Source organism: Saccostrea cucullata, unplaced genomic scaffold (genome assembly GCF_032062105.1).
Source record: "Saccostrea cucullata isolate Sc308-1 unplaced genomic scaffold, CSIRO_AGI_Scuc_v1 ctg14102, whole genome shotgun sequence".
Classification (NCBI taxonomy): Eukaryota; Metazoa; Mollusca; class Bivalvia; order Ostreida; family Ostreidae; genus Saccostrea; species Saccostrea cuccullata.
In genome coordinates this window covers 1-16,343 of record NW_026920030.1, presented here as the reverse complement: position 1 = coordinate 16,343, position 16,343 = coordinate 1, and the positions used below count along the sequence as shown (strand labels likewise).

Below are 16,343 nucleotides of genomic sequence, written 5' to 3'. Positions count from 1 at the left end.
ACAAATCTTTTTTCATTCAAAAGTTAAACTCAAACAGATACCAAACAGCAAGTTTATTTTGTACGCAGGATTCATTTGAAGAAACCCCGTCAATGCACACAATAGAAAATTCTTTGCGGTGATTTTTTTCCCTTTATATTATTATTTTTAAAAAGCTATTTCAACACCTTTATATATTCTTTAATTTTTTAAAATAAAATATTTTTTATTAAATAACATCCACAGGCACTATAGTGACATGACATAAATATAACCCTAATAAGTTATAGGTAATATGTGTAACGTCAAGTGCTTGTGGAGATTGTATTTCATTAACTATTTTTATTCCTTTTTTACTAGCACTTGTAGAGATCTAGAGCAGACGCATATTTAAAAAAAGGAGAAAAAAGGGGGTGGCGTGTGATTTAACAATGTATTGATGTATTAAATCTTATTCCATGCCTCCTTTCTACACGTTATAATGATTGAGCCCTCACATTTTATTGTTTTCAAAAGGTTTACGATCTGTTGGACCCCCCCCTCCTCCACAAAGTGCAAATTGTGGTCGTTTTTATTTCATCGTCAATTAAATATCTTTATGATTGCAACCATTTTTAAAGTGATGCAGAATTAAAAGCTTTTCCTGTAGAGATACTAAGTGACAAAATATTTAGAGCGCTTCACTTCAGTGAGATGACAATACATATAATAAGTTTTCATAATTTATGATATCTATGACTAGAGTAAGTATAAATTCCAATTCACAATTGATTTGTCAAAATTAAAAATAATAAATACGTTTAATTTCGATCGGGTTAGGTCCAAATATTAAAAAATGATTAATTTCTCTAAAATTTCTCAATTTCGTTTCAATTTCTTTTTAAAATATGATTGACAAACATGTTTTCCTCAGTTGTGACTAGTTTTATGGTGTTTTTAACCATTGGTTTAAAAAATATTCACAAATAATGTGTTTTATTTTTCTAAACAATTTTTTTTTAAATAAAAAAGTCTAGCCAGCCTTTCTTTACATATTACATATTAGATATTCATATGATGCATTCATTTACAGCAACCTTTTAACTCAAAAACAACTTATCTAAGAAATAAGGTATCATTTTTTTAGTTTTATTGGGATGTAAAACGGGTTGGCACATGATCAAATCTTCCATAAAGCCCTCTTTATGGAAGATTTGATAATGTGCCAACCCGTTCGGGCTTTATGAAAGATTTGACCATGTGCCAACCCGTTTTACATCCCAATAAAACTCAAAAAATGATATCTTATTACTTATATTTACATTTATGACTGATTTATTAAACATAGTAAGGCACTGATGTTTTAAATCCATAAGAGATTTACATTTTTTCAAAACTCAACGGTATAATTTGAATACGTTGAACACGTCGTTCACTTATGACGTCACTATGAAATTACGTAGGTTGCTTATGACTAAACAATCAATTTATGGTCACATGACGAACATGTTTTACCGAGATGTAAAAACACCTTGTTCAAATAGTGTTATATAAGGGCAAACATTTGCAAATGTAAAAACACCTTGTTCAAATAGTGTTATATAAGGGCAAACATTTGCAAATGTAAATATTTGGATATAAATATTTTTTTTCATTTTCTTTGAAACATACAAAAAAATTAATATAATTTAATTAAGAGCTAATATCGACCTTTCAATGTCTAAATCATTGTTTAAAAAGAATGACTCAAAGATCTATAAAATAATAAAATTGTGTGGCATTGCACCTTAAGATCGGGATTGAACTTTTAATAAAAAAAATGGCGGCTTCACGAAACCATTTTAATAACTAACACTTCTTTCACCAGTAATCTTACTGGACAGAGTTTCTACTCCAAAACTTGGAAAATCTGAACTGCAAATCTTTAAATGCTGTCTACGGAATAGATTATAATCTGTTTGGACTTGCTTATGTTGGTGAAACCAATTCCAACAATCTGTTTGAATTCCCATGGGTATAATTTGCGCACCGGTATTAGCATGTATCTATTTTTGTATTCATATGTAGCAGAATTTGTTCAAAATCTTATATATGAAAAGAAGAAAATACTTGAGGTGGCCTTCAACTCCATATTAAGATATATCGTCAATTAATAACAGTTATTTCCATTCTTATATCCAATATATCCTGGTGAGCTTGAGATAAAAGATACCACAGAGTCTGACACATCTGTCTCATCATTGGATATTTTACTTGATAAAGACGTTAATGATAATCTAACCTCCAAGCTTTATGATAAAAGTGATGACGTAAACTTTTCGATCGTCGATTTCCCTTACTTATGCATCAACATACCTTCATCATCTGCATACGGAGTTTATACCTTTCAGTTGATTTCGATACGTAAGAGCATGCTCTTTGTATAAAAAATTTCTTAAACGAGGTAAATTATTGACAAACATGTTGGTAAAACAAGAATATCAGCAGTCTCGTTTAAAGACATGCTTTTGTAAGTTCTATGGTCGATACAATGACCTTGTCAGAAAATAGAATTTAGCATTGAGTCGAATGCTTACTGACGTTTTTCATACTAATTGTTACTCCATTATTTATACACTGAATTGACGACGGATTTTCCCGTTATTTCCCGATCATGAAAAGGAGCACACGGCGGGTGTGACCGGTCAGCAGGGGATGCTCATTCCTTCATGGCATCTGATCCCACCTCTAAATGTCGACAAAACAAAAATAATGATTTTTGGAAGAAGTCGATGTTTTAAGAACACATGTTTTATATTTTACCTATGCTGGATTAAGTCTAGAGATTGTTGATAGTTATAAGTACTAGGAATATATTTTTCAAAATCAGGTTCTTTTAATCAAAATATAAAAGAACAATATAATAAATCTGTAAAAGCTATGTATGGAGTGATATCAAAATGTAAACAACATAATCTTTCTATGGATTGTCAGATAGATTTGTTTGACAGAATTGTACAACCAGTTTTGATATATGGATGTGAAATATGGGGATTTACAAAAAATACTTTAATCGAAAAACTTCACTTAAAATATTGTAAATATATACTAGGTTTGAACATGAATGATTTCTTTTTGGGCAAAACTACATTTTTCTCAAACGATGGATAAATTTGCTACAAAAATGTATGTACTAACATCAAGGCATAATTTGCCTTGGGCTAACTATGTTAAAAACATTTTAGATGATTGTGGATTATCTTATTTATGGACAACACAACAGATGTACAGTGTAGCATGGGTGAAAAATGAAATAAAAAGAATACTTGTTGACCAAAATATCCAAAACTGGCAAAGTAATGTTTTTAACTCTTCAAAGGGTGTACATTATCGTATTTATAAAGAAATATTAGAACCAGAAAGGTATCTTGTTAATCTACCTACAAAATTTTCAATTTTGTTATGTAAATTTAGATGTAATAACTTTAAACTCCCTATTGAAACTGGGAATTGGAATGGTCTTCCAAGAGAACAAAGGATTTGTACTTTATGTGATCTTTGTAAGATTGGTGATGAATACCATTATGTTTTTGAATGCACACAAAAAGAAATTAAAGAGGCTAGGTCAAAGTATATTTCAAACTCTCTCACATGTAGACCAAATATAGAGAAATTTAAGCAACTTTTTACAACAACAAACTGTCCAGCATTGAAAAAATTATGTAAATTTTTATTGATTGTCAAACAAATTTTAGATGAAAATAATTGACTTGAACTTTAACATGATATTTTGTACTGTTTATTACACATGTATTATTTTCTTTTTCTATGTGTTTGTATCTTTTCCTACCTCCTCTCTACAATGTATGTTTGTACATTTAAGACAATAAATCATTGTCATTGTCATTGATGTTTTCAAGGTCCTAGGTTGCTCTGCTCCTATTTTGCATTGTTTTAAGGATTTTTTTCACTTGAATGAAGGATACTGAGATAACGAACAGTATTCAATATCAAAGTCCAAAAAACAATATAAAACAGGGGCAGATTTTGAAATTAAATTGGGAATGTCCAGGAGATGTGCAATGAGGCTTTGTTTTTTTAACCACTGAATAAAAAAAAATTAAATAAATAAATAACCACAAGTTGATACTTTTGCAACGTATTTAACTTGTATTCATTTATTTCTAGGATGAACATTTCAATTTTGCAACTATTCTTAATGAAAATGCAATTATAAAGATAATTCACAATTGCTTAGGAAGTCATGTCATTTAAATATACATATTTTTATCAATCACATACAGGTTTTAGGTTTTAATATTTGCTAGCAATGCATAATGAACACTAATAACTACTGAATGCATACATTACAAATGATGCATCAAACAGCAGAATTTTTGAGAAATTTGGGAATCAAGAAAATTCATCTTCTTGCAATATTGTCACTGAATAAACATGTATAATGATACTTCGAAGACATCTTTGGTCAAGATAGGATAACATTTTCTTTTTTCTTATTGATAAGCTGATGCATATTATAGAAAGCAATTTATTTTTCTTCAAGAGTTTCTGTCACTTTTTCCGCCTTTGACTGGATAACACGTCCAAAATATTTGTGAAGGCATTTGAGTTAAACTCAGTTCTTGATATGAATTCGTCGCCTGAAAAAAAAAAGAAATCTTCTGTACATATCTGGAAGTTAATTGATTAAGATTTGAAATTTATCCTCTCTAGTGATCTACTTAATTTTCATTGTTATCGTTACAAAATCTTCATAACAAGGTCATGAAACATTCGACTTAAACATGATTAAGATTGAACATTTGTCCTTTTACGAAAAAAAAACGAAGGCAAAATTTATATTTCTCCACTAGTTATTAACGCTGTATAAAACTCACCATTTCTGTCTAACAATTTAAAAAGCAAGCCAACAACTCTTCTAGACCTAAAAGACGTAGTTGATGCTGTGTGAGTCTTAATATTTGGAATGTTGCTGCTATCTATTATTTCCTCAGAACCTTCAAAATTATTATCTGTTGTCATCCAAACATCAGTATGAAGGCTATTTTGTCGCTTTCCTATTCGAGGATAATCGTTTTCTGTGCTACTTGTGTAAAACAAACTATTGACACAATCACACATCACAAAGACAGTCAGCACCAAACGCCAACTTTGCATTCTCAAACCTGCAAAAGAAAGAAAGAAAAAGACATTAGATGATTCTGATCATACTCATTTATAAAGGACAAGCACTGAAAGGATCAAATTGAGCAGAGATACACGAGATGCAAAAAAACTGGAATGCAAATTGAAGGAAGAATAAGAGTTCATTTCTTGTTTTCGATTTTAAAATTAAAATTTGGTCGATGCGGAACAAAATACAAACTTGATCTGTAACTTATCAAGGTATACTCATATAGCAGAATGCAGCTTAATATCAGACGAGATGGAAACCTACAGTCTCCTCAGATTTCACCAGAAGGGGACAAATACTACACAGATATTTTTTTTTCTTTTTATGGTGATTCTGATATTCACAGATTTTTTTAAATCTTAAAAAGACAAGAAATTAATTAATTTTTACTATTATGTTTAAATTTAGAAAAAAATGTCAGAAATGAAATATGGAGATAAAAAAAAAATATTCGAGTCAAAAGTCCATTGAAACGATACAAAACAAGATCAAAGCAATCACGCGCCTCTTAAAAACAGAGGAGAGATTAAGTACCATGGAGAAGTAAGCAATGTACGTAACGTATTATCAACCTCAGCTCAAGTTACATTGCTAAAAAGATTTTCGGACGACATTTGGCAGTTCATCTGTCTTTGTTCTACCCAATTTTGGTCTCTTTTTTGATCGGGAAACCAATTTTGTTCTTGTCGGGCATACATGTAGTTATTATAATTTAGCGTCGGTTACCGATACTTCGAGTGAAGTTGTTGAATGGGCTATTGACCAAACCTCAATCATTGTACGACCATCGGCAAACAGTTTAAGAAGATTAAGAAGTCGGTGGGTCGACATTTAGAAATCGAGCATTCATGAAATATATGGAGATGACGATCAGTTTTCAAGCTCAAAAGTACATAAAACAAAACAAAATAGGAGCAGAGCAAAGACGGACCTCCAAAACATTAGAGGTGGGATCAAGTGCCATGAAGGAGTAAGCATCCCCTGCCGACCGGTCACATCCATCGTGTGCTCCTTGTCATGAACAGGAAATAACGGTAAAATCCGTCGTCAATTCAGTGTGTAAATAATGGACGAAAAACCTCAGTCAGCATTTGACTAAATGATAAATTGTATTTGCTGACAAGGTTATTGCATCGACCAAAGAACTTACGAAGTGATGACTTAAACGAGACTGCTGATATTCTTGTTTTATCGACTTGTTTGTCAATAACTTACCTCGTTGTAGAAATTGTTCATACGTAGAGCATGCTCTTGCGTATTGAATCAACGGAGAGCTAAAAATCCCGTATGCGGGTGATGAGGGTTTACTGCTGTATAAGTAAGGTAAGTTGACAATTGAAAAGTTAAAGTCATCTCGTTTGTCATAAAGCTTGGTTGTAAGATGTTGTCCGAAAGTGAACGGTGATCGGACGACGGTTGGCCGACTCAAAAATTTTCTAACTTCTAAAGGCAACAGTTTTCCCTGGAATTAATATAACTGCTTTGTCTCAATAGTAGTGTCAGCGAATCATTATTTTCTAGTGGACGATACTAAAAAAAAAAAAAGAAACTCCTATCCATCAGCTTAAACGTGACCTAGAATTTTAATAATTCTATATTATATTTAGACCCTTCGACTTTTATAAATCAAAAATTAAGACATATCACTTTACCTTCGATATCCCAGTAATATGGAACTAAAGAACTATATGCGGTATATTGCATATATTTGCCCCCACAAAAGTAAAATTTTGAAAACTTCCTGAAATATGCTGATTTCAATAAATTGTATGAGAAATATAAATTAACAGAAAATATTATAGCGTCAAAGCAGTGTATTCACAATTTTTGTTTTTATGACGTCACAAACTAGTCCGATTTTCTATCCTTTTTCAGAAAGAGGACAAAATGGACAAAATTTCAACAATTTTAGCTTTAAAATTTATAGAGCGCAAGTTTGTTCAGGAACAATATTGACATATTTCATTGATATTATCATTCTACACATTATATCAAAATATTGATCCTGAACACACATGCTCTAGGTGACTTTTACTCAAAATATCGACGAAATATGTACATTTTTCTGTAAAATTCATAAAAAACTGAAATTTACGTCATGTTTGTGACGTCATTACGCACATATGGCGTCATAACTTATGACAATATTCAGTGCTTTGAAGTCAGCATATACTCCCCTGTTTAAGAACTTAATTAAATATATCTCCATCAAAGTTTGATTTGGGGGGGCAAATATTGGTTATTACCGAATAAAGTTCTTTGAATATTTTTTCAAAATATTTTGAAATTTATCCCATTAAAATGAAACTAAAATCGAAGCAGTCGATCGTTCAACGTTTTAAAAAATATTCGTACGAGCTAACTACATGTAGTATTTATGTTCTCAAATATTGCATTTGTGAATAAGTAGGTAGAATATTGATTTGTTCGATGTTTCATCCACAATCCCATGAAATCATACTAAATTTCTGTAAATAAGTCGCGAAAGGTGTCACTAGTTCAATATAATGCGATTAAGGATATTTTTTTCTCCAAAATTTGTAATGAAATCTGAAGCGATGACGAAAAAAGGGCTTTAATCGGTAAAGCTGTGAAAATGCTGACAGATGGTTTCTCATTTATCATGAAATAGAACTCAGTGTTAGAAATATTTTTGCGCATTCAATGTTTACTAAAGTTGGGATGGGCGGGTGATAGGGTCTATCCATACATACAAATTTAACAAACAGAGATGGGTGTTCATCGCAATTTTTCAGCTATCGAAGTGCAGCATCACTACTACAAATGGATATAAATCCATGAAAGCAATACCATTTTTTCTCTCCACAAATTAATGTAAATGTCATCTAATGCATCGATAAACTACGTCAATTCTTTTCCCGCCATTTTGAAATGAATTGCATTATCTATATGAAGAACTAGCCATTATGTTTTCTTTAATCTATTTTGCCAATATTAGTCAAAAATCAATTATTATATCCGATATAAATATATATATTTAGCAAATACATAAGGGACAACAAATAAGTTTATCACACATGAGCTTTGCAAATTCGTTATCTATTTGAAGAATACTGCAGGTAAAATGTATCCAGGTTTTCTAATTATTAATCCGATGGAAGTTGAAAATAATACATTTCGGCTGCGTGCATTTCAAAAAAAAAAAAAAGCAAAATGCTTATTATTTTCCAAATTAAAACAAAATCCATGTGTTTATTTTGCAACATAATTTATGAAAATGAATTAAATTTTAATAGCTTTATAAAAAAACTCATTGTACAAACTTTCGCAAATTTAAAAAAAAATTAAATGCATATAAAATGGTACACAAACATAATTAAATATTTTTAGTTTAAAAGCGACCAATTTTCATACTGTTACAAAATAAGAAAAAAAATTTAATACACAAATTAATGCAACATAAACAGAATTTTTGTTTTTTTCAGAGAAAAAATAATACAATGCAATTTATTTTTTCTCCTAGTTTTAAGATACAATTTATTCAAACTTACCAAATATGTTCTTTTGTAACCCTTATTTTGCTTTCAGTCTGAATAAAGTTGAAAATAATCCAAAGTAAATTTAAAATAGAAAATATTTAAATCAAATTAAAGTAGTTCCTTCTTCCTCAGCTAATACAAAACTGATAGTTTCTGCCAGTCCTGCTAGCTTTAACTACTTGTTGATTAATTCTCCTAAACACACCCGGACACACCCACGACAGCCAGCTGACGCACACGTAGTAGCATCGAGTATTAGCAGTAGATGAGTTAGGTATTAAAACAATTGAAAGGGTCTATCAGAAAATTAAAATCCATACGAAGGACATAAACCATATGCATCTTCTTACCCTATAAATCATAATCTAATTATTCTATTCAGATCTAGATTAAATAAAATCATTTTGTTTCTCTCAGTCATCGGTATAGTAAAATAAAATAATGAAAAATCCTAGTTATGAGTGATAAAAAATGATATGAAATAATAACACATTAAGCGAAGAACGCGCTCTTGTTCGGCCTTGAAAATTAGAAGTACGATATATGTATCTAATGAGTATTTATTAAATGAAGATATATACATCATAAAATTAGCAAAACCAAACATTTTTAAGGAAATAATTAAGATTACTGAGTATTTATTTTAATATATTTCGAAAATTAATATATTAAGAGTGGTTAAAGTAATTTTCTGCATGAGAAAAAAATTCTCACCTACCTACCAATCCAATTCTTTTAAACCTAATCGGGAGAGGGCAAGCCAACATTACTTTAATGATGGCCTTGAGTCATTTTAGTCAGATTCTTGCACCAAGGTTGATTAATTTTTTTTTTTAGATAATTAATAAATGATCGAATTTATTATGGTTTGTATAATCGTTGCATAATTTACAAATGTTTTGTGATATTGGATGATATTTTCGTAAACTTGTGATTTATGTTCCAAATTTTAATTAATATCCGATATAAGTATCTTTTTTATGATTTATTGATAAGGTATCTTGAAATCAAATTCTAATGCAAAAAAAAAATGTTACATTACATTTTTTCATCCCTTTTGACTTACGTTCTATCGATTTACTCACTGTTTGGCAAATTTAAAACGCAACAACTTCAATGAGCATAGAATGAAATAATTCTTGTAATAATTTTGCTTAACATTTTTTTTCCAGAATCGTGTAGCACATACTGTATTATGTTATAAGGACACGCATTTTTTCAGATAATCATATAGCATGCAATGGATAAAATCTTAAAGATCAACAAATGCCATTCCAGATCATCATGTAAAATTTTAATCATTGACCTTGTGTAACTTTCAAACGACCAGTGTGAAAGAAGTACAAGTAAAACGGAGATATAAAAAGTTACTGTATTTATTTTTTTAATTTGGTAATATTAAAAGTAAAACGGCTTAAATTCAGAAAATGAAAAGTACATTCGAATGAAATATATAACAACGATGAATTGCTCTAAAGAATATGAGAAAAAATTGTTACAAAATAAATTTTCAAGACAAGCTTTCTTTTTGTAATTGCTGGAACGGTAAACAGCCATTTACATGCATCTTTACATTAATGATAGTTACTTTTAATAAAAGTATGCATATAAGAAGTATGAATCTGCATTTTAAGGCAGTGGTGAATACAATTTCTGGAAGCTCCGTACGATAGTGAGGACGCCCATAATTTTTATTGACCTTATACTTAGTTCAGCAAATGTTTGTCTATTGTTCTGCGTTCATCAGTAGCTGTATTTTTGCATTAATATCAGCCTATCTTGGAATGATCAATAGACATGCGCTCATGGTATAAAACAGGAAAAAAAATTATCTTGCATTTTCTCTCTCTCTCTCTCTCTCTCTCTCTCTCTCTCTCTCTCTCTCTCTCTCTCTCTCTCTCTCTCTCTCTCTCTGTTATAACCAAGATACATATTAAATAATATTATAATTAAACACATGATTATTTATCGAAAGTAAATATGTTCATGTTGAATTCTTTCTCTTCAATTGTAGACATTATAGACATGTTTGGTCTAACTTAGTTGTGTTCTGACCTATACAATGTCAGACATTGATTTAGAATATTTGCAAATATTTAAGAGTCAAAATCAGCAAGCATCGAGCATTTAGTTAAAAAATGCGGAAAGTGGCATAGAAACAGATTTGGTTAAAATTCATATATAAATTTTCAGAACAAAGGGTTTGATAGAAAAAAGCAAGCAAAAAATAATTTTTCGCATTGTTGCTATGGAAACCACGCGCCTTTCATATAGCGTGTTTCGTACTTTATCATGACACTTGAATTCATGGTTAAACAAATACTTTTTGATTACTAGTCATTAATAAAAGCTTTTTAAATTATTATTTTATTTATATAAATATACTCTATTTTAGCAACTGTTGATTATTGAAGTTCTCTTCACCTTTTGATAAATTAACTAGTTTTTGGAGGTTTATTTTGCTTAAAAAAAAACAGCAAATTTGAAGTACTTTTTAAGAAATCTACAACTACATTAAAGCTTATCAACATAAAATATTTATTAAACAGTATTTGTTCTAGAAGAATCAAGAAAAAAATCTGCAGGCAACTAAAGCATTTATATATGATAACTGATTTAAATCCATAATTTTCTGTCACTTTTGCTTCAAATTACCTCCCTTTGGTAGAGCTCTCTAACATAGGAGGAGTAAACGGTAGTTTGCTTACATTGTTTTCAATAGACCGTTTCACGATAACTGCGGTACTGCTCTTTTGCAGGGCAAAATGATGGATTTTGGTGAAATATGACGTAAAAGCAATTGTTTAAAAAACGTCATTTAATTATCTATCAACAAAAACTCCGCTAAACGTTATTATTTTGCCCTGCAGAAGAGCAGTACCGCAGTTACCGTGAAGGGGCTAATAACAATGTACAGAAGACTAGCAGAAAATTACAAATTTGGAGCAGTCTGCGCCTCAGTTTTGGCGTTTTCATGAGTCTTAATTACGGTGAGTGATTGAAATTTTTACAATTTACCATTACAACAGTTACTGAAGAATGTATAGCATAAATTAACCATGCAGTAAAATATGTAACGCTTGGCAAGTGTTTTTGCACATTTCAATTTAATTCTGATTGATTATATATGTTCGCATTACTTAAGTATTTTATAACTAAAAAGAAAAGATTATGCATAGCCTGAGGAACCTGGAGGAGGGGGGTATGCCCCCCCTCTATAATATCGCCGATATTAAACTATATGATAAAATAAAATTAAATTCCCTAACTTAGATTGTTTCTGCGGGCCTAACGTGAAAAAGTTGGTCATCATCACCTTTATTTACCATTTAAGATAATACCTGCTTTTTACATGAAAAATTATGAATTTATGAAAACCAACACTATTATGAAATATTTGTAAAATCGAGTGACCTTTGTTATGGCGTTCGTAAATAAAAAGAAAAAGGGGCAGGGAGTTAACTCTGTACTTAATATATTTTAGTTTAGGAAAGGGGATTACCTTAGAAGTATTGTGATACAGACAAGTGATTTATGTAGTGGACTAGTGGTAACTGAGTTGTATATAACCCACAGTAAAATAATTAATTAACAAAAAATTAACTTTTTTGCTGATGTCATCCAGTGTTTACTTATAAAAGAAAATTCATATTCAGCTAGCATTTTCTCCGGTACCACTGAACTAATTTAAGTCAACTAGGTTCAAAAAGTAAGCATCATTAGATTTAAAGCATGTAAATATATGAAATGAAAATCTATACTCAATTTTTTCTTGAAGGGGGGGGGGGTTATTGGAAAGAAATGAAAAACATAATTTAGAGTTTTGACAAAACCTAGAACCTAGACCTTTTTATTGCAAGTTTTTAAATTTAAAGAATATCTAAAATCAATACGGTTTCAACTTTGTGTATACCTGTGTATACCTCTGTTTTTAGAATGAAATTCGGCACTTTGCAGCAAAACTCGGAAAGAAGCAGAAACAGAATTGGATGAGCTGATATAGAATTAGACAGGAAAAACATGTAAATAATACATTTAGTAAAAACGTTAACTTTTTAAAAATAAAATGTGAACCATTGAGACCTCTTGGAATTTAATTGATTCCAATAAACATGCTTTGCATTCATCATCATTGCTCAAGCTCAACTAGAAGTGGTTCTAAGTATATGAAGGCAAAGCTGTATAATATTTCTAGATTTTAATTTTATTACTTTTTCAGATTATGAGAAGACATTATTACAGTACAGACCATTGATGCTGGAAGTGAGTGGATAGTGTTACCGGAGACTCAGGGATCCAGAAAATAGATCCATAGATTGTACAGTGTATTCATGAAAGTGGATCAAATAAAAATGTTCAATCCAAAAGTAACATTCTTTGTTTGTCTGTTAGCATTTTTATTGATGTAAATCTTATAACTATCAATTTTTAGTATGCAAATTAATAGTTAGACCGTAGAAGAATCTGAAACATATCTTTATATTCTGCATTTTGAAGTATCATAATTAAAACAAGGTCAATATTAAATGATCAATCAACTAATTTCAAAACTGACAAAATGCTTTTGTGAGAAAAAAGAAAGAGGGCTAATTTATACATTGTACCTCATGTACTACTGATGTTGGTGAGAGTGAAATAAAAATGATGATGATGATTAACTAGTTTAAAGTCAGACGACACGTTCCTCAAATTTATGATTTGTATCTCTTGATATTATATAAGAAAAAAATATTCATATTTGTCATTCTCTTCATATTTCTACATTGTTTTCAAAATGTTTTTAAATATAAGTACAACAAAAATTTCGATATATGCCATTCAAAAGATTGCCCATTAGTGTTATTAATGAATATCTTTTAGGGTCAGTTCAAGTTTAGACATTCGTATACATTATAGCCCTTCCAGATTTTTATTTTACGCACCAGTAGCTACTGAGGTCTTAGCTGTTTTGCAATATTGTTTCTCAATTGGGACAGCAGGAGAATATATCATCTGTTCAATACCAAAGGTTGCAGTCATTCGTTCTTGACAGACATGGTATCGTTTTTGAAAGTACATGGTGTGGGGTAAGCATGAAAAAAACTGCAAGAAAAAAAGTGGGGAAATTCTCCAACCTCGGGGGGGGGGGGGTTAAACATCAGGTTATGTTGAGAAAAAAGTTGGGTGGGGAATGTCATCCCCCTACCCAATCCAAACCTGATGCTACATGCCTGATTGATATGGCTTTACTTTAAAATTATGTGAGCTGTCATAGTGACTCCCTTTCATGAACTAGAATTATTGTGAGCAAGCTCATAAAATGATACCCACCTGCTATTGCATCAAATGTTTTTTATTACAAAAAAGGTCCAAATATTAATTTAAAACCTTTTTAAAATTTTGCTAGTGCAGATATACATACCAAAAATGACTATGACATATACTCAAGTCATAGGTAGTAAAACCGTTGTGTTGAGCATAACCTTCCAATTTCTCTTCATTCGAAATTAAATATGAAAATGTGCCAAACTCATATAGTACACTTTTACTGCAGTGACCTTGAAAAAGCTATGTCCTTGTGTCAAAGTCAAACATGTCCAAATGAGCTTTGGTCAAGGTCATGACAAACCTACAGCTCAAAAATAATCCCCGAGATGAAACTTCAAGTCTTTTCATTAGAATGTAACAGAATGGGCAAAGATTGCACTATTCTTCTACTAATGACCTTGAACTTGTTCAAATGACCTTGGGTCAAGTTTTTGACACAACACTAGATCACAAGAAATCTTAATATCAAGTATGAACTTTCAGTGGCACTTCATTGAAATGTTATGGACAAGTCAAAATTTTACATACATATGGATGGGTGAAAAAGGTGATTCCTACATCCTCCCCCCCTTTTCCCAGTTTCGTTTTTGAGGAATATAAAATTCCTTTTGAAATTGAATGTGCATTTATTCATCAACAATAGTAAAATTATGAGTATGCTTTGATCAGAACCAATATGACCAATATAATGGACACTGTACATGTATTCAAATTACCCCCACCCCTTCAAAAAAGCTTATAAATGCCAGATTGTCACACATTTTAACCATTTGTAACTTTTTTCTACTAAAGTTGCCTGCAAATTTTATTGTATAGATTTGACATATAGATAACCCCTAACAAGATCACACCATTCATTTTTCCAGCAGTGGTTGTAGATTTTGTGTATATAGTGATAAATATATGTAATTTTTTCAAAATTAATAAGCATTGACGCCATGTTCTTTTCCCGTTGTCATGGCAACAATATCACTACAGAAATTTTGTTTTTCCTATTTTTGGAGAATAAAGTAATTCCATCTTTTATCAAATAAAGTAACCAAAATACCTTATCTTATCACGTTCAGAAAACATATTCATAGAAAAATGTCTAAAAATCATTGATTTTTATAAGGATTTATGAGCCCGTTACTAGGGAAATGAATTTCCTTGGATACCAGTCCCTTCATACGTTCAAAAAAATTTTTAATTGTGTTTTAGCATTAGGTAGGACAAAATCTTTTATATACCAAAAGCTTTTGAAAAAATAAAATTTTGACTTTCCATTCAATGCTCGATGCTTGCTGATTTTGACTCTTAAATATCTTTTTAACATTCGTTGTTATTTACGGTATCTAGTCTAAGTTTAGAATAATTCTTACAATGTTAGCTCCGCCTCTCATGCATATATTTATTGTTTATTCTAGGGCTGAAAAGCAAGTCTTTAATCATTTTAACATTGAACACGATTTTAAATTGATAGTTTTTTAAATAGATTTACAAAAGTCAAAAGTGAAACTAGGTTAAGATATAAAAGCAAACGTGCGACTGAAAAATACACAGAAAAGTGCTATTCATACTCGAAAACTCTATATCTAATTGTGTTCTTCTAGTTCAATTAACACTATCCTTATTATTCTATTAATATTGCTACTATTATCAGTAGAGTTTTATAACATAAAATTTTCTTTTTGCTAAGAAAAAATTTCTTTCTTAAAGTGCGATTTTTATTGAGATTTCCCCGAATTTAGAGGCCACTTGCTTGAAAAGAATACCATTGACCCATACACGAATTTGAACTATAGTTCCAAAATCAAATCAAAGTTCTGTAATGTACAGAAAGTGATTTTTACTTTCCATAACAAGGAGTTTTTTGCCGTTTGAGTTAACGTCAGCCTAAACTGCTCAAAAGTCCAGATCGAACCTCCTTTAGCACCAATAGGGGAAGGAAGGCATTTTCAACGGTCTCTGTTACAATTAGAAGTATAGTTATATAATTAACTAGAGCAAAGCTCGTTGCAAAGCAACGAGAAGGTCTTCCGTCCTGTTTGACCGGAAGTAACTTTTATTTTTACAAAAATGAGTAATAATGTCCTAAAATTGTTTAAATCCTTTAAATCTATGTTATTTAATGGCAAAAATCAGCCATTTTTTGCTACTTCCGGTTTGACCGGAAGTGACGACGACGGACGGAAAATTAATTTTTATGCTCCCAGTGACAGATGTTACCCCAAAACTTGTCAAGAATGGCAAAAAATGCATTTTCCGACTATTCCGGTTTGGCCGGAAGTGACGTCGCCGGACGTACTTTGACGACCTCAATACATTTAGCTTGACGTTTTAAACAACTTTGCTTCTTTGACGTATTACAAATTCTCAATACTTTTTGAGATATAAAGGAAAAACTTTTGGCCCCTCTTGGCCCT

At 30.8% G+C, this 16,343-nt stretch overlaps 1 protein-coding gene across 1 annotated transcript; it reads right to left on the bottom strand.

Annotated features, from left to right (window-relative positions):
• Positions 1-4,411: 4,411 nt before the first annotated feature.
• On the bottom strand, positions 4,412-5,114 carry LOC134241886 (uncharacterized). The gene is made up of 2 exons (XM_062723902.1): positions 4,836-5,114; positions 4,412-4,598 (listed from the first exon to the last, which is right to left on the bottom strand). The coding sequence occupies exons 1-2, from the start codon at positions 5,077-5,079 to the stop codon at positions 4,510-4,512; spliced, it is 333 nt and encodes a 110-aa protein (XP_062579886.1). The 5' UTR covers positions 5,080-5,114; the 3' UTR covers positions 4,412-4,509.
• Positions 5,115-16,343: the final 11,229 nt, after the last annotated feature.

What these genes read in the sequence shown, in the direction of transcription:
- LOC134241886 (XM_062723902.1), bottom strand. Translation starts at nt 5,079, where the DNA reads ATGTGTGATTGTGTCAATAGTTTGTTTTACACAAGTAGCACAGAAAAC. An exon ending in TAAATTGTTAGACAGAAATG is followed by an intron (nt 4,599 to 4,835) that starts GTGAGTTTTATA and finishes TTTTTTTTTCAG; the next exon opens with GCGACGAATTCATATCAAGA.